The sequence below is a fragment of the Ochotona curzoniae genome, unplaced genomic scaffold (genome assembly GCF_017591425.1).
Source record: "Ochotona curzoniae isolate NIBS_2020 unplaced genomic scaffold, NIBS_Ocur_1.0 contig_908, whole genome shotgun sequence".
NCBI lineage: Eukaryota > Metazoa > Chordata > Mammalia > Lagomorpha > Ochotonidae > Ochotona > Ochotona curzoniae.
In genome coordinates this window covers 18235179-18258789 of record NW_024466607.1, presented here as the reverse complement: position 1 = coordinate 18258789, position 23611 = coordinate 18235179, and the positions used below count along the sequence as shown (strand labels likewise).

The window sequence follows — 23611 nt, the reverse complement described above, 5'->3', positions numbered from 1 at the left end:
GATCCATTTTAGGTGTTTTTCCAAACATCATTTATTCTAGAGCAGGGGTTGGGACATTTTCAGAATATTTCCCAAATTACTCAACTCAGTTCTGTTAATGAGTGTAGATATATTACAGTAAGACTTTACTTATAAAAATAGGTAGCAGGCTGGACAGACCAGGATTTGGCTCTATTGGCTACACTTAGCTGACCCTCTCTAGGGCTAGTTTAGCCCCCTCGCTAATGGCTCTTCTGGGGTCTCTATGGATAGTCTAGGTGTCTAATCAGGGCTTTCTCAACATCTTCCAGTCCTAGGTGATCGCTAATTAGTATGACTTTTACAGGCCTCTAGTTATTCCATTTTTCTGACAGCTTCTCTGACCTTGAAGAACCACATTCCCCTCATATATAGCTTAGACTTCAGCCAAGAGAACCTTGAGGTGAATTTCTGGAACTCTTTCCCTAGAAAAGTTCCCCCCTTCCCACCCATGTGTCTCAAGTTTCAGCCATTTGGCCTGCCTGAACGTATTGCTATCTCTTCTATTCAGCACAGGTTCAGATGATGTCCTATCATCCTGCTGGGAGCCTAAAGATGTCTTGGGCAGAAAGTCAAGGTGATCACAATATAAGCATGCAAGAAACAGAGCTAACTGATCCTGTAGTCTGGTGCTAGGAGAAATACAGCACAATTATTCCAGAAGAAAGCCATCAGAGTCCTTCTTATTCTCTGACTGAGTCCACCAAATACAGGAAGACACAGCACAAACCCACCACTCATTCCTTTCAGGAGTACTACCTTTGGAATGATGCGTTAGATGCAAAGTACTGTGGTGGGTTTTGGAAAAGTAATTCCTCTGGGTTGATGCTCTGGATCCCATATTAACTTCCTGGATTCAAAGGACAAATCTCTCAGCAGCCAGCAGAATTAGTTTCCAATGAAAAAAAAAATCAACAGATTCATAGTAAAAGGATAACCAGAAGGAAAATCACCTCGACTTGACAGTAAAGGACAAAAGGCAGTTGACACAAGTCATGGAGATGAAAACAGAGATGCTACTTTAAAATCTTTCTGGAGACAAATATTATTTTGGAAGCAATCCATTCTACAGCTAGGGCAAGTAAAACTCGGAGGATGGATATGGTTTATCTTCCTATGTGGGTATTTGGTCCAAACCCAGTGCTGCTCTGACACTAGTTCATTTTTCTCTTGCTGGCAAGATTTTCAAGTTCAGACATACAGGTTACCCATTTTAATTTTAATTTTCATATTAAGTTTTGATGTCTTCTATTTGCAACAAGACTCCAAGAGAAGACCTATATGTCTGCATTTTATCTTGTGCCAGATACATGACTAACTTCCTTAAGGTGGAATGGTACATTGCCAGATATTCTGCCAGAGATTCTCCCACATGTCAGGAGGGAAAACATGAATAGCTTTGCTCAAATGATATTTGATAGCAGAGTACTTCACTGCTCTGGTGGCTTTATTCATTTTTTTTTAAACTAGCAGGGTGTTAGGTATAAAAGCTCTGGCCATTCCCGCTGCGTTGTTCTATCAGTGGAGATCCAAGGCTCTGTAAGGTGAACAACTTCCCCAGGAACAACTTCAGCTCCCTTCTGGGGGATGCTACTGAAGAGAGGGAGGAGCGACAATGAGAGATTCTCCAACACTCTCTGCCCCAGAGGCTGATGCCAGATCACCATTCTTAAAAACCTCCAGACAGACCCTGGGACGGCTTGGGCATCAAAGAGCAGCCATCTTCCTTCAAAAGGTTGTGTTCTCTTTATGCCCGACCTCCCGCATTCCACATCCACATTTAGCCAAAGTGAGAGGGACTTACCCTACTATTACTATAACAAAATCCAGTAAATTCCATCCGTTCCTAACGTAAGCATTAGGATGCAGCAGTAATCCATACGCTATAATCTTCAAAAATGTCTCGACTGTAAAAATAATCAGGAAGGCATATTCTACTTTTTCCTGTGAAGACACACAAAGAAACATGCCAGGAAAAAAAAAAAGAAAAGCAGGAATTAGAATCAGCATCTCAGAGACACAAGCATTTTTTTTTTCTCTAAGCAATTTTATGGTAAGAAATAAAACAATTACTCTGCACCTGGGCCAGGAAGGCAGTTTAATTCTAGTACTGAATTTCTCATAAGCAACTATGTGTAAAATGCTTTTCATCCCATGATTGCATTTTGCCACCTGTCCTGATGGGTGTGTGCAATGAGTTCGCCTTGGATACCAGTGTGTTTGTTATTTGCACACATTCGCTACACACAGCATGATTTCTGCCTGAGACTGCCAAGTCAGATGCATGAAAGGTTCCAAAGGAAGTTTCAGATAGGACGTCTTCTGCCAGAAGCAAGGAGGGTTCTATGTGGACCTTCTCTTGCTCTTGGATTTACAACTGAACTCCAAGTCAGAGTGTAAGCAACAAGGTGACCTTAAGCACATTTCCTCCCTTCCTCCACCCCTGGTTTCCCAGCCCATATAGCAAGAAAGTGGACTGAGAGGATACACTGCCTGCCTACGGCCATTCTGCACTTGCTCAGGAAGCCTGGGCTCAGCCTCCAGCGCCTTTGCTCCCACCAACCTTAGTAGACATTCCCTTTGATTGCACAGACCTCAGTGGTGCCAGCTGAGGGCTGATGACTGGGACAGCCTCTCCAGTGCCAAGCCACACAACCACATTACACTGTGGCAAACCCATCAATCAGCAGGTCCACACATGGTCTCTGCTCTTCCATAAAATGTTTCCTTTACAGGGCTTTGGTTTCAACAGAAATATGGACTGATGGCGCATGTGCAAAATGAGCTTTCCAAGAGGCATTTCCTAGTGAGAAGTTATTTAAATAAGAAACAACCTCAAACTCTTCAAGCTTTGGCTGCAAGATCCACAGAAAGCTGCTGAGGTTCTTAGGGAAATGGAAGTCATGAACTTTACTAAGATGCTTTGTGCAAAAGGGCAAAAGAATTTTGGCTTAGTAAAGAATTCATGAGTACCTCCACCACCTGACAGTCACCGTGCCAGGGACCAGGATTATGAAAATACCCTACCATGGTCCTTTTCCTTAAAAAGAAACAGCACAGGGCCCAGCACATGGCTCAATGGCTAAATCCTTGCCTTGTATGCTCTGGGATCCCATATGGGTGCTGGTTAGTATCCTGGCTACTCCACTTCCCATCCAGTTCCCTGCTTATGGCCCAGGAAGGCAGTGGAGGATGGTCCAAAACCTTGGGACCCTATACCTATGTGGGAAACCTGGAAGTAGCTCCTGGCTTGGGATTGGCTCAGCTCTAGACACTGAGCCAGTGGAGTGAGGATTGTTCTCTGTGTTTCCTTCTCTCCATAAATCTGATCTGCCTTTCCAATAAAAATAAATCTTTAAAAAGCAACAGCAGAACTCCCGCGCCAGCAGGAGAGAGAACTGATGAGCAATCCCGAGTCCTCCATCTTCATTAAGGCCAAAGGACAACCCCACCTCTCCTCTGCCTTTCCAAAGGACCTACGTTCAGAGAAAACAGAGAAGGAGAGAGAGAGAGAAAGAGATTGTGTTGTATCTTAAGTGCCCACTATCTCAGACCTGTTTATCTGTGTGTCAGACAGGTAGAGAGACAGAACATTCTTATCTGTTGGTTCACCAGCCACAAATGCCCAAAGCTGAAGCTGGCAAGCAAGACACAATCAGGTTTCCCACATGGGCAGCAGGAACCTTAATACTTGAGCCATCACTGCTGTCTCCCAGGGTCTGTGCCAGCAAGAAGCTAGAACCAGGAGTGCCACCAGGAGTTAAACCCAGGCACTACGCTGTGGAATGCAGGCATCTTAATCCAACAGGCCAAACACCTGCCTCAAAGATGTGTTTCTACAGATGCAAATTTAAGCAACTTCTTAAAAACAGTCATTTCAGGGTAACTCCTACAGGCCTTAATCCCCGAAAGATGGCCAGCAGATAATGTATCTGTGCGCAGAAGCCCCAACACCCTCCTATATGTGAACACAAACTTTGTATCGGTCACCCCCCCCCCCGGCTCTTGTTCATCAGCTGCCAGAGTGCTGTCCTCTGGGGCTAAATGCCCCAAGTGCCGTTCCCCTCATCTTGCCACCCATGTCTTCCCTCTCAGCCTCCAGGGGAACCACCAAACCGTGGCTGAACATCCTGGAGGTTACCCCTCATCTGCTTCCCTGGTTCTTCCTTCCCAGGTTTCAGGGTTATGGTGATAGCTGGCATTTCCAAGCCTGCTCTCCACAGCTGCCTGGGTGCCACAGAGCACCCTCCAAAACCACCTGAGAAATCCTACCCAGGTGTGAGTTAGCCAGGGTCAGGAGTGTTTACAGAGGAAAAGACCCCACTCCCAACCTCTGCAGTCATGCACCTCCTCAAACCCATCCCGTTTCAGCCATGTCACACTCATCTTGCACTGTTCACCTCACGCACACATTTCAGTCCTCATTCAAGACCCCAGCTCTGGGCTGGGGAGCCCTGCAAGACACCCCCGTAGTAGCACCACACACAGTTCCACCAGAATGCTCTTGTCTGTGGGTCCATTCCCTGCCAGGTCCCCAAGCAGATGATCCCTTGAGAGGCACACAGCTCAACTGCATGAGTTCTGAGAACAGGAACCAACGCTGCTATTGGGGGTGTGGGTGGGCGGTTGTTTTAAGAGGGGAAGATCCAGAAAGGCTTCCATGAGGCAGTGACACTAACCCTGGGGGCTCAAAGATGAAACAAGTCTATTTCTAACTGCAAGCAAAAAAAAAAAAAATCTCTAAACAAACCAATCTCCTGGATCCTTAGTCAGCCCGGCCCAAATGTACCTAGCCCGTGTGTTTTCGAGTTCTAAGAGAACAAGGTAATCTAAAAACAGCACACTGGTTTTTACAATTTCTCTTCCCGTTTTATCCTTTCTGCTTTATTTACTAGGCCAGACAGGAAGAAGAGCTTCTGCTGCCATCAATATTCATAGCAGCCCCATCCTGGTGTCGGGAGTGTTGACTTCAGAGCAGGCAAACAAGGCCTGCTTCTCCTCTCTGGCTTTTATTCCACAAGTGATGGCCACAGGAATGCAGTGGTCATTAGCATAACCAAATGGTTCCAGGTATTCTTTAAGCCCCTTCTCTGCCCTCCCTCCCCAGCATTTTTTTTTTTTAAAGAATCTGAGTCCTTTTTCCAAAAACCTTTAGTCAGTGATTGGATGGAATCGTTTTTAAGAAACTTTAAAAAATATATTTATTTTTATTACAAAGGCAGATTTACACAGAGGAGGAGAGACAGAGATCTGCCATTTGCTGGTTCACTTCCCAAATGGCTACAACCACAAGAGTTGAGCTGATGCAAAGCCAGGAGCCTCCTTTGAATCCCCCATGTGGGTGTGCAGGGTCCCAAGGCTTTCGACCATCCTCCACTGCTTTCCCAGGCCACAAGCAGGACTTGGATAGGAAGTAGAGCAGTCAGGACACAAGTTGGAGTTCGTACAGAATTCTGGCACTTGAAGGTGGAGGATTAGCCTATTGAGTCATAGCACCAGTCCCTGATTAAAAAAAAAATTAACCTTGCTTTCCCATGGCTGACTTTTTTGATACACAATTCTACTACATGGCTAGGAGAGTGAAACACATGCTAGCTTGAAAGCCAGCATCCTGGGGTCCTTAAACCTGCCATTTAGGACGATTCCCACAAAAGAAGCACTTGTGTGAAACAAAGGCAGTGTGTAAAGAAAATGTTATGGGGGTGAGCCTGGTGCCACAGTGTGTTAAAACACCAGTTGGGACACCCGCGTTTCATATTGGAGTCCCGGCTGCTCCACTTCTGATCCAGCTTCCTGCTAAGGCACCCCCAAGGAGGCTGCAATAGCAGTAACGGCTCAAGCGCTGGAGTCCCTGCCATCACAAGGGAGGCACAGATACAGCCCGGGATTTCTCATCCCGGCACTGATTGCTGTAGGCATTTAGAGAATGCACCAAGGAATAGAAGATCCTATCTGATTTCTCAGCCTTCAAGATAAGCACTCTGTTAGTGCTGCAAAGTGACCATCAGGGACACAGAACCATCATTTGCTTCACAGAAAGGCTGTTCATTTGCGGAAAGAGTGTTGCATTTGTACAGTGAAGGGGGGACCAATGAGAAAGCATGATTATTAACCAGGTCAGGCCAAAATGGGCACGGGGCTGAAGGAGCCAGGTGTGACATGACACGAAGATGCTGAGGTCTGTAGCCATGATGGATAGGGCCCTGAGGGAGAAACAATGGCAGGAAAGAAGGAGAAGAAGGCAGTTGAGGAGGGGGTAAGCAGAATTTTCCAAAACTGGACATGAAATGAGCTGTCACTCCTCAGAGCAATCAGGTAGGGCCCTCCCTCCCCAGGCCCACAAATGATCCATGAGTGATCCCTGCATCCCAATCCATGTCTGTTTGCCAGGCAGAGCCATGCTGTGACCAGCAGCTACCCAGCAACAGGGGTCTTTTCTCACTGGTTTGGAGTAGGCAAGGCCCTGTCAACTCCTGTTTAGAAAGCCATTACCAGAGACCAAAGCCCCTGAGACCAGTCTCTACTGACTGGAGAAACAAAAGTTCAAATCTAATTGTAAGGGGCAGGCAGCATGGTAAACTGCTGCTTGGGAGGCCTGCATCCTATCCTGGAGTTCAAGTCCCAGCCCCTCTGCTTCCCATACAGCTTCCTGCTAGCATACACGCACTTGAAGGCAGAACATAATGGCTCTAACACTTGGGTCACAAACACCCATGTGGGAGACCTGAACTAAGTTCTCACTTTTGGTTTCAGCATCATCTAGCCCTGCCTATTTCAAGTATGTGGGGAGTGAACCAATGGATGGAGGCACACTCTTCCCCTACCCACCACCTTCACCCCATCTGTCAAATATATAAATATTATTCTGAATCATAGTTGATCTTCTTAAAATAGAGAAATTCCATCAATAGGACAGTCTCTGAACCAACCTTACACAAAACCTGAAGAAACATAAGCTATTACCTAGCAGGGGATGGGAGCTGCCAGCATCTTTTATGGTAATAGTTGGTGTCCACTTGGGCGTTCTCTCTGCTTTTCTTCCGTTAGGCAAAGGGATCCTGCAGTTGGCAGGGCATCATCTCTTACTACCGTTGCAACTCTAACACTGTACCAGTGATCCTAGCATGGGTAACCAAACCAAACCAGAGCATATATCTTCCTAAATTGCCGTAAGTCCTCTCTAGAGCCAGCCTAGAATAAAGGGTCAAGCTGCTGGGACAACAGCTTATCCCAACATCTCTTGGGGTTCTGCCTTCCCATCTGTACCTGTGGTCCCCTACTTGTGTTCTGACCTTCACAACTGTCTGCAATAACTAACCACCCTCGGTCACAGAACAGCCTGCTGACTGCTTTCCCACAGCCATGCCTTTGTCCATGCATATGTAAACCCTACCCGTCTCCCCCACCCCTTCAGACAGCAAGTACACAGCTAGTCCTGTGACACAGGATGCACTACCAACAAACCCAGCATGGCCATATTTATTTTTTCCACTGTCCCACCTCAGAAATTGATGCAGGAGCCCTGGGCCACAGTGGAACCATTCCATGTCCTATTCTCTCCCTTCTAGAATGTTCTTTTCATTCCCCCTTTTTCATCAAGCTAAGATATTTTTGTTTTTTGGTTACTTTTTCTCAGCAATATCTTGTCTGGCCTAGAAAAGATCAGAGCCCATGATCACACAGTATTCATAGCTGCTCATACTTCTTCATGGGTTTAATTCACAATTTTTAACAATCTCTGCTTTAATAGCAAGAGTACAGAAACAAATCCACACACTTATCATCGACTGATCTTCAACAAAGGTGTGAAGAACACACAATTGAGAAAGCTAGAAAAAGTATATATCTGCATGCAAAAGAATGAAAGTAGACCTTGACTATACCATACATAAAAACCAACTTAAATAAAACTCTAAACATTAAAACCTGGAACTATGAAAGTGGTCAAATATAACATAAGGGTAAAAAGTCCTTGACAATGATCTGGGCCAAGATTTTTTGGATATGAGCTAAAAAAAATGACAAAGTAAAAACAGACAAATGGGATTTCGTCAAAAAAGCTTCTGCATAGCAAAGGAAAAAAAACAGTAAAGGGACAATCTACGGATGGGAGAAGCTATTTATAAAGCTTACATCTAATAAAGAATCTACAGTCATAGTATGTGAAGTATGCAACACCAAGAAAACAAATCACCTAAATTTTAAATGGGAAAGAAGAGCAGACATTTTAGCCTAGTGGGCTCCACATTGTAGTGCCTCAGTTTCACTCCCGGTTCTTGCTCCAGATTCCAGCTTCCTGCTAATGCAGATGCAGGGAAGGGAATGGGTAATGGATAAAGCAGTTGGGTGCATACCGTCCACATGGGAGGCACACACCGAGTTTCTGGCTCCTGGCTATAGCCTGGCTCAGCTTGCTATGGAGGTCTGGACAGTGAACCAGCAGATGGATCCTCTCTCTCTCTCTCTCTCTCACACACACACACACACACACACACACAGAAGGGAGGAGGGAGGGAGGGAGAGAGAAGGAGTGCACAGTTATCCCTCTCTGCCTACCGAATAAAAAGTAAATTTAAAATAGGCAAAGGATCTCAATGGACATCTCTCCAAAGATGCTTTACAAATAGTCAACAAGCAGGTGGACAAATGTTCAACATCTTTCACCACCAAGGGATATAAATTAAAACCACCCTAAGGCATTTCCTCACAGCTGTTAGAATGGCTATTATCAAAAAGAGATAAGCATTGGTAAAGATGCAGAAAAAAAGAAAACCCTTTCACATCATTTGTAGGACTGTAAAATCAGTACAGTCATTAAGAACAGTATGGAAGGGCCTCAGAAAATTAAAACTAGAACTACCACGTGACTTTACAATTCTACTTGTGGGAATATATACAAAGGAAATGAAATCCGCATGTCCTAGAGATACCTGCACTCTCGTGTTCTGTGCAGAATTATCCACAACAGCCAAGACATGGAGCCAGCCTAAGTGTTCATCAAAGGGCCAACGGGTAAAGAAAATGTGGTGTACCATACACAATGGGATACACTTCCACCTTTAGAAAGTATGAAAGCAGTACAAACAGACTGGAGAGATTTGCATTCCAAGTGAAGCAAGCCAGGGACACAAAGGCAAACACCTGTGATCTCACTCAGAGGTCACATCTGAAAAATGCAAACTCAGACACAGTAGGGCTGGACCCCCACAAAGACGTTAGACTGAGAGCCACAGGAACCCAGTGCAGCTGTTGTTCCAGACGGCCGGGTCACCTGAGGTCGCCATGAACATTCAGGGGGCACTGGCAAATGCTTCCACACCCTGCTTTTCACGGAGTGACCTCAGGCAGCCACGTGGCTACTACTGCATGGCTATGAGCAGCAAATTCAAGTTTCTAGCCAGTTCCGGGGACGGAGTCATGTGGCAGGCAGACTCTGGAGGCTCAGAGCTGCCCGGAGGCCCGAGGTTGTCTCTAGGACATTTTCTTTCCCAACCACGTCAGGCCTTTGCCTCCCACTCCCTCAGCTCGGGTGAGGGTGATGACAATAGGGTGATACACGTGACAACAAGCTGTCAAGGTCACACGTGATCTCCTTGGGCATCTACAGGGCTCAGGTCATGTGACAATGGCCAAACACTAATTTAGTTACAGCAACTGTTAGTTCACAAAACATGAACCAACTCCAATGTGTCTACTTCCACGTAATAGGGAAAGAGCACAACTCTACCCCAGTCCCACATCTGCCAAACCTCACCTGAGTTTCTGGGTTAACCCACCCGAGTCACACCAAGATTATCTCAGCCACTCCAAGGATTCCTGAGAAAGTTACAGGCACCCAGGAAACTCAAGCTTCAACTAAACCACCTGAGGGGGCACCATGGAGGTGAACCCACCACACTGTCACAGGTACTCTGAACACCTGTCCTGCAGGCAGGATGCTGAGTTCCTGCTATGAAGCAGCTGCCTGGCCCAAGTAGCACTGCCCCTGCAGATGCGCAAATAACGAGCCTGGGTTCTGGTCCTAGGTCACCACATGGCAGCTGTGTGGACTTGGAAAATGGACTTGACCTTTCCTTGTTGCAGTTTCTTCACCAGAGTAAGAGAACAACAAAATGCACTTACTTCAAGTATCAGTGAGGCAACTGCCTGGACCACTGCACAGTATCTGGCACAAAGCAAGCATTAAATATCCTCCAACTTAACACAGACAATGCACCCCAACTCACCCTGACCCTGTAGGTCCAAATCATCTCTCTCTCTCTCTCTCTCTCTCTCTCTCGGATGATCGAGATAGAGCTGCTGCTTCCAAGTCTGCCCCATGCCTTCCTGGACCATCCAGCTAGAGCATGTCCATAAGGCTGTGATAACCATGACAGGCATGAGGGACAGGGGGATCCACCCCTCCAGGCCTCAGGCGATTCTGCATTGCAAAGGTAAAACAATCAGACACCTTGAGGACAGAGGGGAACAGATAGCATCGTGTCATGATGGAAACCACTTTGGGAAAAAACAACCTGAATTGCTCGTACCTTTTGCCTTGCGAATGCGTTGTGATAACAAGACCCTTTCTCAAAGTTTCATAAACCTTTAAGGGTGGAGTAATCAGTGAGCGAGATCCAGGGTTTGATCATGTACTTGGAAGATAAGACTCCATGCTCAGAACTCACCATTACTTTAAGACCAGAGTGAATTCAATTCACTAAGACATATTGAGGACCTGACGCAGTAGCCTAGTTAAATCCTTGCCTTGCACATACCAGGATCCCATATGGGCACCAGTCTGTGTCCCTGTGGCCTTCTTTCCCTTCCAGCTCCCTGGTTGTGGCCTGGAAAAGCAGCTGAGGATGGCCCAAAACCTTGGGAGTATGCACCCATGTGGGAGACCCAAAAGAAGCTCTTAGCTCCTGGCTTCAGATCAGCTCCACTCCAGGCACTGTAGCCTCTTGGGGAGTGAATCAGCATATTAAAGATCTTCCTTTCTGTCTCTCTTCCTCTCTGTATAGCTAACTTTCCAATAAAAATAAATCTTTAATTAAAAAAAAAAATTGAAAGGCTTGAATTCCAGGCAGCAGCCCACCCAGGCCCTGTGGATGTAATGAACAATGATTGCACAGGACCAAGTCTCAGAAGCCCCGGTGTACACCTGAGGAATTGGCATCTCTTACACTGACTAGATGACCAGGTCTTGTCAGTCAAATCTCACTTTCACCTCCCATTTGACAGCTCCCAGAGGGTACAGAAAGGGCTTTGCTACCATCCCCAGGCAGAAGAGCCACACAGCCTTTTCCAACCAGTTCCACTCCCACAGCACTAGACAGCTCCAGGAGTAGTGACTCAAGGACTCAAGTTGGTTAAACAGTTGGAAATCTGGTTAATAATCTCTACTCTTCTTTGAAAGGAAACAGCAATAAAACTATGGCAGCAAGAAGACAGAAGTTTGAAATGGGGGGAAAGAGAACCCTAGGAACGTAGGTAGCAAGAGAACATTACATAGTTGTTAAAAAGGAGAAGGTGGAGGATGGATGTTTGGCCTACCGGTTAAGATGCCCATGGTCCCCTATCAGAGAACCAGCTCCACTCCCAACGCTAGCACCATAGGGGGCAGTTGGAGATGGCTCCTGGCCCTTTTGGCCTGACTTGAAACCTGGCCACTGAAGCATTTGGGGAGCCAGCAAATGGAAGCTGTCCTTCTGCCTCAAAGACATGTGGGAGATTGTCCCTAGCTCTCTGCCCACTTAGCCTATGTGGAAGTCAAGAGTGGTACACTGTACCACAGTCTCTTAATCCTCCTTGGAAGAGTTGTGCTGGGACTTCCTTGATAAGCAAATCTAAGAAATCAAATGTGCACAGCCTGCCAGTCACATGTGGTGAATGTGACCAGAGGCATACCTTCAAGCTTATGTGTCATATGCGACGTATGGCCTACCTACCTGTGACCTGGAGGCATATCTGCCAGCCTTGTGTGCAAAATATGACCTGTGACTTGGTTGAAGTGTCCAGAGAGACATGGCTTTTAGCCAGTTACAGCATCATTGTTGGGTGGGAGGACTGTCAAGGAACACCCACCTGCCTTCCCCTTTCTAATTTTGTGCCCATTTTACAATAATTGGACATGCTCAATCAGACTATCTCTACTGGTTCTTGTGGCCAAAGAACACCGTCGCCTCACATCCTCAGTGATCTCTGAGCACCGAAAAACTCTTGAGAAAGACAAAATAACAACAACAACAACAAGAAAGTGTGATTATCCATAAAGGTAGAAAAGGACTTCCGGGATTGATGATTACAGGAGTAGCATGAAGGGAGCGCCCCTTTGGTATCTCTTCTTGATGGAACAGAAATAAGACCATGATGCAGAGCCATTCCATGAAGATCCAGCTTTGCTCACCCTGTTGGCTCTGGGAATCCAAAGGTTAAAACCCACACTCCCTCCACTGTGGTTTGGAACTATCCAGAAAAAAAAAAAAAAAAAAAACACTGCCTGTGTACCAGAATCATGCCTTGTGCTCCTGTCCTAATTCTCCACCCAATACAGCAGAACAACAATTTGCATAGCACTGACCTTGTAGGAGACGTGACAAGTAATCCTGAGTTGACTGAAAGTGTATGGGAGACTCTGCACAGGCTGTTTTGTATAAGGGACTTTGGGCAGAGCTCAGCTTCCGCAACAGGGCCCGGCCCAAGCCGCAGCTGCAGGCCTCAGGTTTTTAACAGCTAACATAAAAGAAAGAAACCAGAGCAGTGACTCAAATCACCCTGCTCCTTGAATGAAATTATTTCTCTGTAGGGGGAAAAAAAAAAGTCACTCTCCAGAGCATTTACATAGAGAGAAAAAAAAATCAGCTGACAATAGGAATTGAGCACCAATTACTGGAAGTAGAAAACATTTGCCTACCGTCATGGAATTTATACCATAATGGAAGGGAGAAGACTGTTTAACTGAAATTCATATGAAAGCAATCTAGCAGTTTGTATCTATCAATTTTCAAAAAATGAAAACTGGGAAACATCAGAGTGCACAAGAAATACAATAATGAAGTAAGTGTGTGTGTATTTTCATCCAACTCCTATTTCTGACAATGTGTACACATATTTGGAGGCGACACTGTCAAAGTAACCATATCAATCAGTGTGCCAAGGTTTAAAAATTCATCAAGAAACACTGCTCTGGAAGCCACAAATCTGGACCTGTATGTGACAAGGCAGAGCCTCTCATGGCCAGCAGAGCCAAGCCCTCAGGAAGAAAACCCACTGATCAGAAAGAACCCACTGACTGAGTGATGAGATCGGAGGTGAATTCCTGCGACTGGTTTCTAAAGGGAGAGATGAGGTGCGGAGACAGACTGAGGTTGGCCAGGCAAGGAGTCTGCTGTGACCCAGAGGCTGGGATCTCTTGGACCGCACCTACTCTTAGGCCTGCCTGGAGGAAGGGAGAAAGGAGAGGACTAGACCAAGAAGGCAGCTGGCAGAGAAATGAAGTGTGCAAGTCCTTACAATGGAGCACCCAGGGCAGCTGGCAGGAGAGGCAAGGAAGAACATTCAGCAAACTGACAAACAGGAGGCACCCCAGCCATCCAACAGCAGACAACTCCCTGAACCCCACAGAGGGAAAGGACAGCACCAGCTCACACACCTGCATTTAAGAAAAGATGCATCATCCATCTGCAAGCTAGACAGGGATGGGAGAAGGTCCCCACAGACTTGATCTAACTGACAACACACTCACCTGCCCTGATCCACTTCAAGTTCAGAAGGGAAATGGCTCATTAAAACGCATCTACCCAAAGACCAGCATTGTGGCAAAGCTGATTAAGCCCCCACCTGAGATATCTGCATCCCAAATTATACCACTGGCTTGAGTGCCTGCTCTTCTGCTTCTAATCCAGCTTTTTGCTAATGCATGCTAGCTATTACAGGCATTGGGGGGAATAACCAGCAAACTAGGATCATTTCTGTCTCTTCCCCTTTCCTTTCCCCTCTCTCCCTCCTTCCCCTATCTGTCACTCTTCCAAACAAACAAATATTAAGAACAAACACCCCTAACCAGGGCAGGAACTGAAATGATACCCTACTGAACCCTGGACCCAGAGAAGCATGTGACAGAGGAAAGAGGAGGAGTACAGGGCAGCACGTATGTGCTAAAGATCTGGGTCATGCATCTTCACCAAAGATGAGGGGCGACCAGCATGAGCTGCCAGGTACGGCACTGGTGCTGCCAGGCCAGCAAGCCCTCTGAGCCCTCAAGCAACAGGTGAGATGAGGGGAGTGAATGGACCTCTATGGCCTAGGCCAGCTCTACCAAGACTGACACTATTTTTGAAAGCATCTTTGTGTGTCTGCATTCCCTGAGAGCAATTCTTTCCCAGCTCTCTGGAGACTGTGCTGAGACATTCAACTGTGCAGTTACGACGAACACATATGAGCCCTGATTCTGCCCTTTACCAGCCATGTAGCCCCAGGGAAACACTGGCTTCTTCATCCTTTCAGTGGGATCAACGGCACCAACTTCATGGACAGCGAGGCAGGTCTGGTGTGTGGTTTGCAGGTGTCAAACCTGACTGCTGGCACTTGTGCTGTGACGGTTCTAGAGAAGGGTCTTTCCAAGCTCGGGGACATACGAGCAGCTCTTGCCAATCAAAAGCTGGAAGGTTTTGGAAAGTTGAGATCAACCTAGTCATCTTTACTGGGCCCCCAAGGCCAAGGCCCTGGGGAACACACCAAGCGGTCCCTCCCAGAAACACCCACCTCCTTAACAAAGACTAGCATTGAAGGCTCAGAAACACCACGGAGGCACCTGGGAATCACAACCACACAAGTCCTGTTTGGAGCTCGAAACCACTTCCACTCTAACTCAAGCAGAAGCAGGTGCCTTTTGGTGTCTCCATTCATCCGAGACAGACGAAGAGCAGTGAGAGCTCCCTTCTAACAGGTTCCCTCCCTCAAATGCCAACAAAGGCCAAGGCTAGGTCAGGCTGAAGCTTTGAACTTGGAACTCCATCCAGGTCTCATTGTGCAAGTCACAAGATCTCAACTCCTTCAGCCACCACCTACTGCCCCCCAGGCTCTGCATGAGCCAGAAGCTGGAGTTGGTGCCCAGCACTAAGTACGGAACCCAGGTACCATCAGACTTCCTCAGGGCTGAACTGAACGCCCACCCCGACAGATGCCTTTTAATCGTTTCATCATCACTGCTCAATCATCATTTTGATAATGATTGGTCCTGGGAAGGGTAACAAGCTTCATCTCAACTGCTTCAATTCAAAATTCGTTTAACATTGTGTGACCAAGCAGAATCATTACACTTGAGCTCTGCACTTCACAAATGTGCCTTCTAGGGGAAATTATCAAACTGTTCTGTATTTTAAAGCTGCCTTTGTGTGTCTGTATACTTCACTTTCCATAGTCACTCCCTACTAATTTGGTATTCAGGCACAGCCATAGCATTAAGCTATCTTTGAGACATACGAACATGAAGAGCCCATGAAAGCTTAAACAGCTAAATAGATGCTATTTTCTAAATCTCTAGGTTTATTATTTATAAAACATCCTAGTGAGTTAGAATAAAATGGAGCAAACAAATGCAGGTTTTCCTTTAATTACAGTAATGTGGGTGAATCAGACCTCAAATGTCTGGAAATTACTACTTTCTACGATTTGTGATTCTGCGCAAATGCCAAACTTAAAAAAACCCAAATCCAGAACAAATAGTTCAATTGTAACATCCAATCTTGTGTCTTTTTTTTTTTTTTTTTTTACAACCCAGACTTATGATATTACCAAGACAAAGCTGAGAGGTAAAATTAACCCTGATTACTCAGTAACCAGAAGTTCTGAAGCAGCACCTCTGTGTGGCCTACACTTAGCCAGGCTGCAGTTGGCTTTAAACGAGCAGACTTCCAGGACTCCAAGCCAAGGGAAACTGAAATCTAGCTGGATACTTCCTGGTCAACAGTCTATCTTAGGCTGGGCAGCAAACTGAGCCCGTTACTTGGATTTGACATGTCCACTTGGCCCAGCTAACCTTGGACAAGCCCTGCCCTCTTCTGCACCTTGGTTTTCTCATCAGTGACAGGTATACATGAAAACACTGTGTGGTATGAAGTGCACAGCAGGCACGCAACAGACAACCTATCTAATGGATCATACTCAATAGTTATTGGGGGTAGGAACTCAAGTCTTGAGCTTTTTCCTATGACATTAAATGCTCTTTTACTTAGATTCTCCTGAATCTAGTTCTGGCCTTTCCCATTCCTTTGGGGGTAAAAGATAATGACTAATGCCTAAGCCCACTAATAAACTCTTCCCCACTCAGTAAATTTCTAGCACAGCTGCTCATTTCTGCTCAATAGTGCAGGTGTACAACATACCCACAGCTGGTTGCATTTGTGCTCAAGTTTATGTCTGTTTGGTTTGTTACTGTGACTCCCCAACTTAACGGAATAGTGTCTCAGATGATGAGTTTTTAAAAAGGCTGTTACTTCTATAAAACTAGCTTGAATCCTATATAAGCACTGGATAAGGACCGTTGTTAAATATTTTATTACTGTTAAATCAGATAATGGAGAGACAAGTTCAAGAGCCAAAAACCATAAACTTTTAGAATTGGTCTCAGCTTTCTTCTTGGGCATCTTTAAATTTTTAAAGATAAAACTATTTTAAAATGAAACACACCTGTGAAGGACAGACACATAGGAAAGAAAGTGGGTGGTCTGATTATCAGGGATACAATCCTTAAGCAAAACAAAAAACCAGCCTGCAACTCTGCTCCAAAAAAGATTAAGAAACAAACAAATCAATGTCCAGGCAAATACTCCAGGTTAAAAATCATCCTTAAGATGTGTCTCTATCTTCTTCAATGAGTTTCCCTGCACTGACATTTTGGAAAGATATAATTGGAGCATTCAGAAGAGGATGGTTATAGTGACAAATTAGATTAGTCCACTGACCAGGTCAGACAGCAGGATAGGTGCTGCAATGAGACAAGTCATGGTTTACCTTACCCTATCTTCAGTTCCTTCTGGGGCCTGGCAACTGAAGGGACTCTACATAAGCTTAGAAACTGGCAACGAAGTGCAAATGTGTCATCAATCAGCAGCGCAATGTGGACTCACAGAAGTACCTCACTGCTCTTATGGTAACTTTTGAACAAGTGGTGGGGAGTACCAAGCGGGGGAAAAAGTTTGAGCAAGAAAGACGTGTACTGTGTCACACATGGAAGAGAGGAGAGCAGCTGCTGGTACAAAGTCGCAACTGGTAAGAGCATCCCAGGAGCACACCTGAGTACCAGACTGCTAACCCCCACACTGAACCATGACTTCACAGATACAGACAACGCTTTCCTTCTGTGTTATATTCTAGGTTGGATATATCACTTCTGAGCATCTGTTCTGTGCAAGATGGGTGAAAAGGGAGGAGAGGGGTGGTGGATATGTGGCCTACGTGGTTCACAGCAACATGGTGTTATCTTTGGCTGACTCCAGATTCCTGTCACTGCAGATCCTGAGAGGCAACGGTGATGGTCCAAGTGGTTGAGAACCTGCTACCCCACAGAGAACCTGGATTGCACTCCCAGCTCCAGCTCTGTCCCTGTGGATATTTGGGGAATGAACCCATCAGCCTACACCAATTGCCACAATCATGTGTCAACGTTCGTAAGAAAAGACTCAAGACCAACTGAACCTGAGATTCTATTTACAGATAGCAGGAAGTGGTCTGAGTTGGTGAAGGGCAACTGGACAGGTGCAAAGCTACCTTCTCGGACTGGATGAGATAGCGACAATTCAAAACCTGTATTTATTAGTCCAGGTATTGGCAAATTATGGCCTCTGATTTGCCAGCTACATTTTTATAAATAAGATTCTATTGCAACACAGCCACTCACGTTTGCTCACATATTGCTTCTGCTACAATAGAGTTGGGCAGTTACCACAATTCTTTATGAAAACAGTTTGCTGGCCTTTAATCTGACTGCTTGGTGCCAAGGAGATAAATGCTTTTAACTTCTCTTCCAGAAAAAAGAAAGAGTTTGTGATTATCTAGCCCTGTTTCTAAGATGACGAAAGAGATACTATCAAATCATTGCTTTAAAACTCGGATATACGTAGACCATGAGCAACATCTTTGCAAACACAAACATTCCGACCAACAGGTTCCACAAACTTACAGCTGTTAACATTAAGGTTGGCCATTGAGGCTTGGGAAAACACATGCACAGTGACAAGTGACTCTCAACTTTGCATGGAGGGACACACTATCATTCTCAAACGCAGGCACAAAATATGAATCTTCGAGGGAATTTCTTTTAGCAGAGCTTCAAGGACCTGATTCCTCCTCATTCCCAAAGCAGCTTTTGGTTTTCCTTTTTATTTAACCAATGTTTCTACAAAGCCTATTAAAAGAAAACCCCACAGCCACTGTGAAAATGGGTTGAAATAATAGTTCCTGTACAACACTTGCAGTGCTGTGGCAGCCAGCCTCTGGAGCTGGGGAGGGAATGCTGGAATTTTGGCCGTCAGTGATGATGTCAGCATGGAGCCTGCTTGGAGCAGTACGGATTGACCCTGTGCTTACAGTTCAGGGAGACAATGATCATCCCCTGAAGTAAGGCTTTGCATCCATCATCCCTTAAGGCAGATAACTGATATCTTCCCAGAATGGGAGCATCATCCAAGAGCACAGCAAGACAGAGTCCAAAATAAGGTGCACACCCCGCATTTGACCCCTGTGCCTTTCTGTGTCTCTTCAGGCACCACAGCGTGAGTTGTGACACCGCTTTGTGCTAAAGGGGAGCTGAATGCTTCCTGTCTCTTAGTTGATAGGACTCCCTGCAAGAAACGACAAGCACTACATACTCACTGGTCCAAGAAAGCAACAAACAGGTCAGGGCATCTCCCCAGTTGTCCCCATCAACTAAGTTCCTATCTACTCCTGGGGTCATTTGTAGGGAAGGCTGAGACAAAGAGGACCAGGGGGCAATGAATGGTCAGCTGGGGGAGGGGGAGAGAAGCCAGAGGCATGCTGTCACTGCAGATGCAAGGAGCAAGGCCTCAAGAGAATCTTCAGGATGGTCATGTTCAAGGACAAAGCACCTCAGTCCCCAGGGCACTCTGCTCTGGCTTCAGGCCTGGACTGCCCCCTCCACATGCCTGAGCAAGGACAATCATCACATTGCCCTTGGGCCTGGCAAGGACCCATGAACTTCCTCTGAGCCAAGTGGACCCCACAGGGCAGCAAGGCCTAAGCTCTTTCTGGGATATCACCCAAAGGGCCTGGACACCATACAAGGTCATGCTCTCAATCAGAGGCTGTGCAGGAGCAAGCAGAGTAAGCCACATGTCCTTGTCAGGACCTGTGACATGGGGAGCACCTTCCCCCCCCCGCCCCCCCGCCCAGCATAGTCTCACACAAAACCGCAAGGGATCAGCAGCTGGATGCCTGTCAGGGAGAAGGTACTGTCCTCCAGCCAGCTTTAGCTGGAGGAGCTGCAAAAACCAACCAGGAGAAAACCTCAGTCAGGTCCAGGTAGGTGACAAGGTGTTAGTCCCTTTACTGCTCTCTTTTCTCCACTTCCACAGAGATGGAGCAGGCAGACCCAAGGCAGGGAGCAGGGGTCTCAGGTGACAACGGTCGTGTTTCAGACATGAGATCTACCCCGGTGTCAGGAAGGAAGCCAAGAGGGAGGCACAACCTGTTACAGAGCTTGGAAGCGGGAATTCGCTTCATGATTCTTCAGTCAGCAAAAGGTAGGGGGGGAAAACAGGCTCAGGACAAGAACCTGCACAACATCATAAACCTCTACCACCTGTCTATCATAACACTTTAATCTGACCTTATGTTTGACTCAAAAAAAAATGAGGAAGTGACAGAGGGCCTCAGTTCAGCCTAAACAGCTTCTGACTGATGTTCTTTTTTTTTTTTCTTTGTTTTTTACTCTCTATTTGATGAGCACCATGGCCTCCATAGATTCCCCAGTTCTGTCTGTCTAGGATACTCAGAGGCCTCTGCATGCCCACATGGTCACTGAGCTACCCAGATCTCATCAGGGAACCAGGCATCTCGTTACACAACTTCCTTTCTAACCTGTTAGTTGTATATTTCAATACAAACGTATTTCAAAAACTTCTTGAAACATGAGATTAAATATATTCTGTTTGATGCAAAACGTTATCAGATCCATGCATACAAGACATCTATGAAAAGTTAAATAACAGATGGACAACATGTTACTTGAAATAATTATACTTGGGTCCCCCCAAAATTCTATGTACCAAAATAAATGTATGCTTTAATTCCATTTTGCCACAAATTTTTGAAAGTTCCCTTGGAGTCTCAGCAAATTTCTTTTGAATACACTTCACACAGCAGGGCACCTGACAGATGCCCTGGTCAGGTAACGCTGGCTGTGCTAGTAAACACCACACACACACGGTAGAGAAGGAATGACAAAGAAGCAGCACATCTTCCAGGAAGAATGAACCATGCCACCTGTCCCTCAAGCAATCACACAATGGAAGAGCCATGCGGAGAGCAGAGATCTAAGAAGCCCGGGGGAGTGGAGGTACAAGGCAGGTTCCCAGCTGACCCACGGAGCAGGTGCAGGAGATACAGTGAGAATGCCTCTGGTGACCCCGTTCTGCCTGCCTAGCTCTTCCTGGTGTGGGACTGGCAGCACACCTTGAGGTCTATGCCACCCTCAACAGGACCAGCACTCTCCAACCACCTGTACCACCTTCTGGAGGCCCTGCCAGGGCACAGTATCAATGCCAGGACCTCCAAGATTGGTCTTTGCCTCTTCCATTCCCTATACTCAGGGAAAGAAGACTGGAGTGTGCCAAGATTCAGCTCTTGCCAGGGACTTGGAAGCCCTGGTAGCTCAGGAGGAGAGGAAGCACACCAGAAACCCTTAACACACATGCTGTCTAACTCTCCTGCAAGCCCCTCTCTGTCCCTTTACAGAAACACAGTCAGGGGGCCGACGCTGTGACTCAACAGGCTAATCTACTATCTGCAAGAGCACCACATGGGCATGTTCCAGCTGCTCCACTTGCCATTCAGCTCCCTGCCAATGGCCTGAGAAAGCTGCTGAGGACGGCCCAAAGCCTTGGGACTCCAAACCCATGTGGGAGACCTGGAAGAAGCTCCTGGCTCCTAGGTTCATATTGGCTCATGTCTGCCCACTGCAGTTACCTGGGGAGTGAAACAGTAGGCAGAAGATCTTTCCCTCCGTCTCTCCTCCTCTCTGTAGATCTGTCTTGCCAATAAAATTAATAAATTTTAGAAAGGAAGGAAGGTAGGAAGGAAGGGAGGAGAGGAGAGGAAACACAGTGAGCATCTGCCTTATATTCTTACACTGTGGTACAATTCAGTCTTCCGGCAGCATGCTTTTTAGTTCCTCTGAGTTTTTCCACACAGTAACAGGCAAACTCTTCCTAGACCACCTGCAAACAAGCCTCCAGATAACACTTGGACGAGTTCAAACCCAGGATCCATCGCCTGAGGAATTCAGTCCCCCACTGATACTGTTTACTGCTACCTCCTCCCTTTCAACGTCACAGCCTGAGGACCAAGGGATGCATTACAGAATCACAAATCATGGCAACAGCATCCTAGACTCACGGAGGTACAGCAGAGCACCCGCTAGAGTACTTCCTAGGTGCTGTGCCCATTCTTAGGAGGCACACACACACCAGGGAACACACCTCGCAGGTGGGCACGGGCTGGCAGGCACAGAGGGTAGCTAAGGGGCAGGTTAGGGCAGGACAGAGCACAGGGGACAGCCAAAGCTGACTTCACCAGCCTGAAGCGCTTGGCTTGCCTTGCTGAGAGGTCGAGATGATCGTGCAAGCTGTAATAAGCCAGCACGCAGAATCTCCCATCTTCCACTTCTGTGTTTACTACTGCACAGACTGGTTCAAAAACTAGGTTCACTGCATACAAAAATGGAAACGATGCAGCCCTGACTTCATTCCCGGAAAACAGAGGCGGAATGAGCGTGGATCTAATCTATGTCCTCAGTTCACGCCTCGATTCTCCACGGTGGTCACTACTTCCTCCCAGCCGGCTGAGCCTGGCCCGAGATGGCTACATGGAACAATGGATCTGGCATTTCCGTCTCTAGTCCCGCAAGTTAAACAGAACATTTCAGCTTTTGCACACGATAGCCAGAACTGTTCTATTAAAGGTGACATACTCAGTAGAAGGATGGGTGGGGGTGGAGGGGAAGAACCTAGTTCATTTTTAAATCCCTGTTGAAGATTCAGGAGCATGTTTTGGTCAGCAAGTGTATTTCACATTCTCCAGTCTATTCTGCAACCCTGTCTCCATCTCTCCTTGCTGGTTCTTTGTTCTACAAATGAGCAGATCATTCTCAAACACCTCCAAGGAACCAGCCGGGAGGGAAACAGAGCACAGGCATCCATGGAGACACACTTCCGGGACACTCGCCTCGGGAGGAGAGACTCCTCACTGTGAAGGTGACTTCGAAGGCATGCAGGTGATGCATGCAGGGCTCTGCTGTGCGTTGATGAATGGGCTGTGGTTTGGTGAGTCTTAAGGAAATGTGGAAGAGAAGCAAAAGAACGCTGTGTAAAAAACCAACCACAGTTACCGTCCATCCACCTGACTGACTCGTGGCCTCCCTTTTGGGCATATTCATTCCCACAATAATCAAACATGATCACATACAAGGAGTGGCGGGCATGTGGCAGCAGTGGGTAGGATACCACGTGGGACCATTGCAGAGGGCCAGCCTCTGCTTCCAGTAAGGCTTCCTGCTAATGCACACTCCGGGAGGTACAAGAGGATGGTTCAAGCACTTGGATTCCTACCCTACACATGGGAGACCCGGATGGATTCCTGGCTTCTGGTCTTGGCCCATCCTAGTTCTGGCTACAGCAGGAATTTGGGGGCGAACCTGTGGATGGACAATCAGTCTATTTCTGTGGAGCTGCTTTTCAAGAAATTCTTTCAAATTTTAAAAATTAATTTACTTCAAAGTCAAAGCTACAGAAAAGAAGAGGCTCCCCAAATGGCCACAACAGCCAGGGCTGCGGCAGGCCAAAGCCAGGAGTTTTATCTAGGTCACCTATGTGAGTGCAAGTGCACAAGTACTGGGGTCATCTTCCATTGCTTTCCCAAGCACATTAAGAGGAAGCTGGATCAGAAGGGAAATAACAGACTGAAACCAGTGCCCACATGGGGTGCCACCACTGCAACCAGGGGTTTAACCTACTATGTCCCTCAAAAGAAAAAAATTAATGCAAAATATGAAGAGAAGTCAAAAGGGTTTACCACGATACCCACATATTCACCACCTTGATTTAACTAAGATTTTGCTATTCATGCCTCGCCACTTGTCTAATTATTCCTCAATCCATCCTTTCATCCATTATACTCCTAGGTACACTTCAAAAACAACGAGAAGATCTCTGTGCCTTCCACCCCTACACCCTTAAGAAAGTGCATCACTAGAGTTTGAGATTCGTTTATAGATTATTTAGAATACAATTTGTACACGGAGCAATGCCTCAATGTTCAGTGTCCAATGCAGCAAGCTTGACAAGTGGGTTTTACTTTTATGAAAGCCTTCCTTCAC

General features: G+C 46.5%; 1 protein-coding gene across 5 annotated transcripts in view; it reads right to left on the bottom strand.

Annotated features, from left to right (window-relative positions):
• The window catches only part of CACNA1D (calcium voltage-gated channel subunit alpha1 D), a 419352-nt gene that overhangs the window by 138747 nt on the left and 256994 nt on the right, over positions 1 to 23611 (bottom strand). For all 5 annotated transcript variants that reach the window (XM_040994635.1, XM_040994637.1, XM_040994639.1 and 2 more), the window contains exon 4: positions 1823 to 1962. In XM_040994635.1, coding sequence (XP_040850569.1) covers positions 1823 to 1962 — 140 coding nt within the window. The remainder of the gene's footprint in view (positions 1 to 1822; positions 1963 to 23611) is intronic.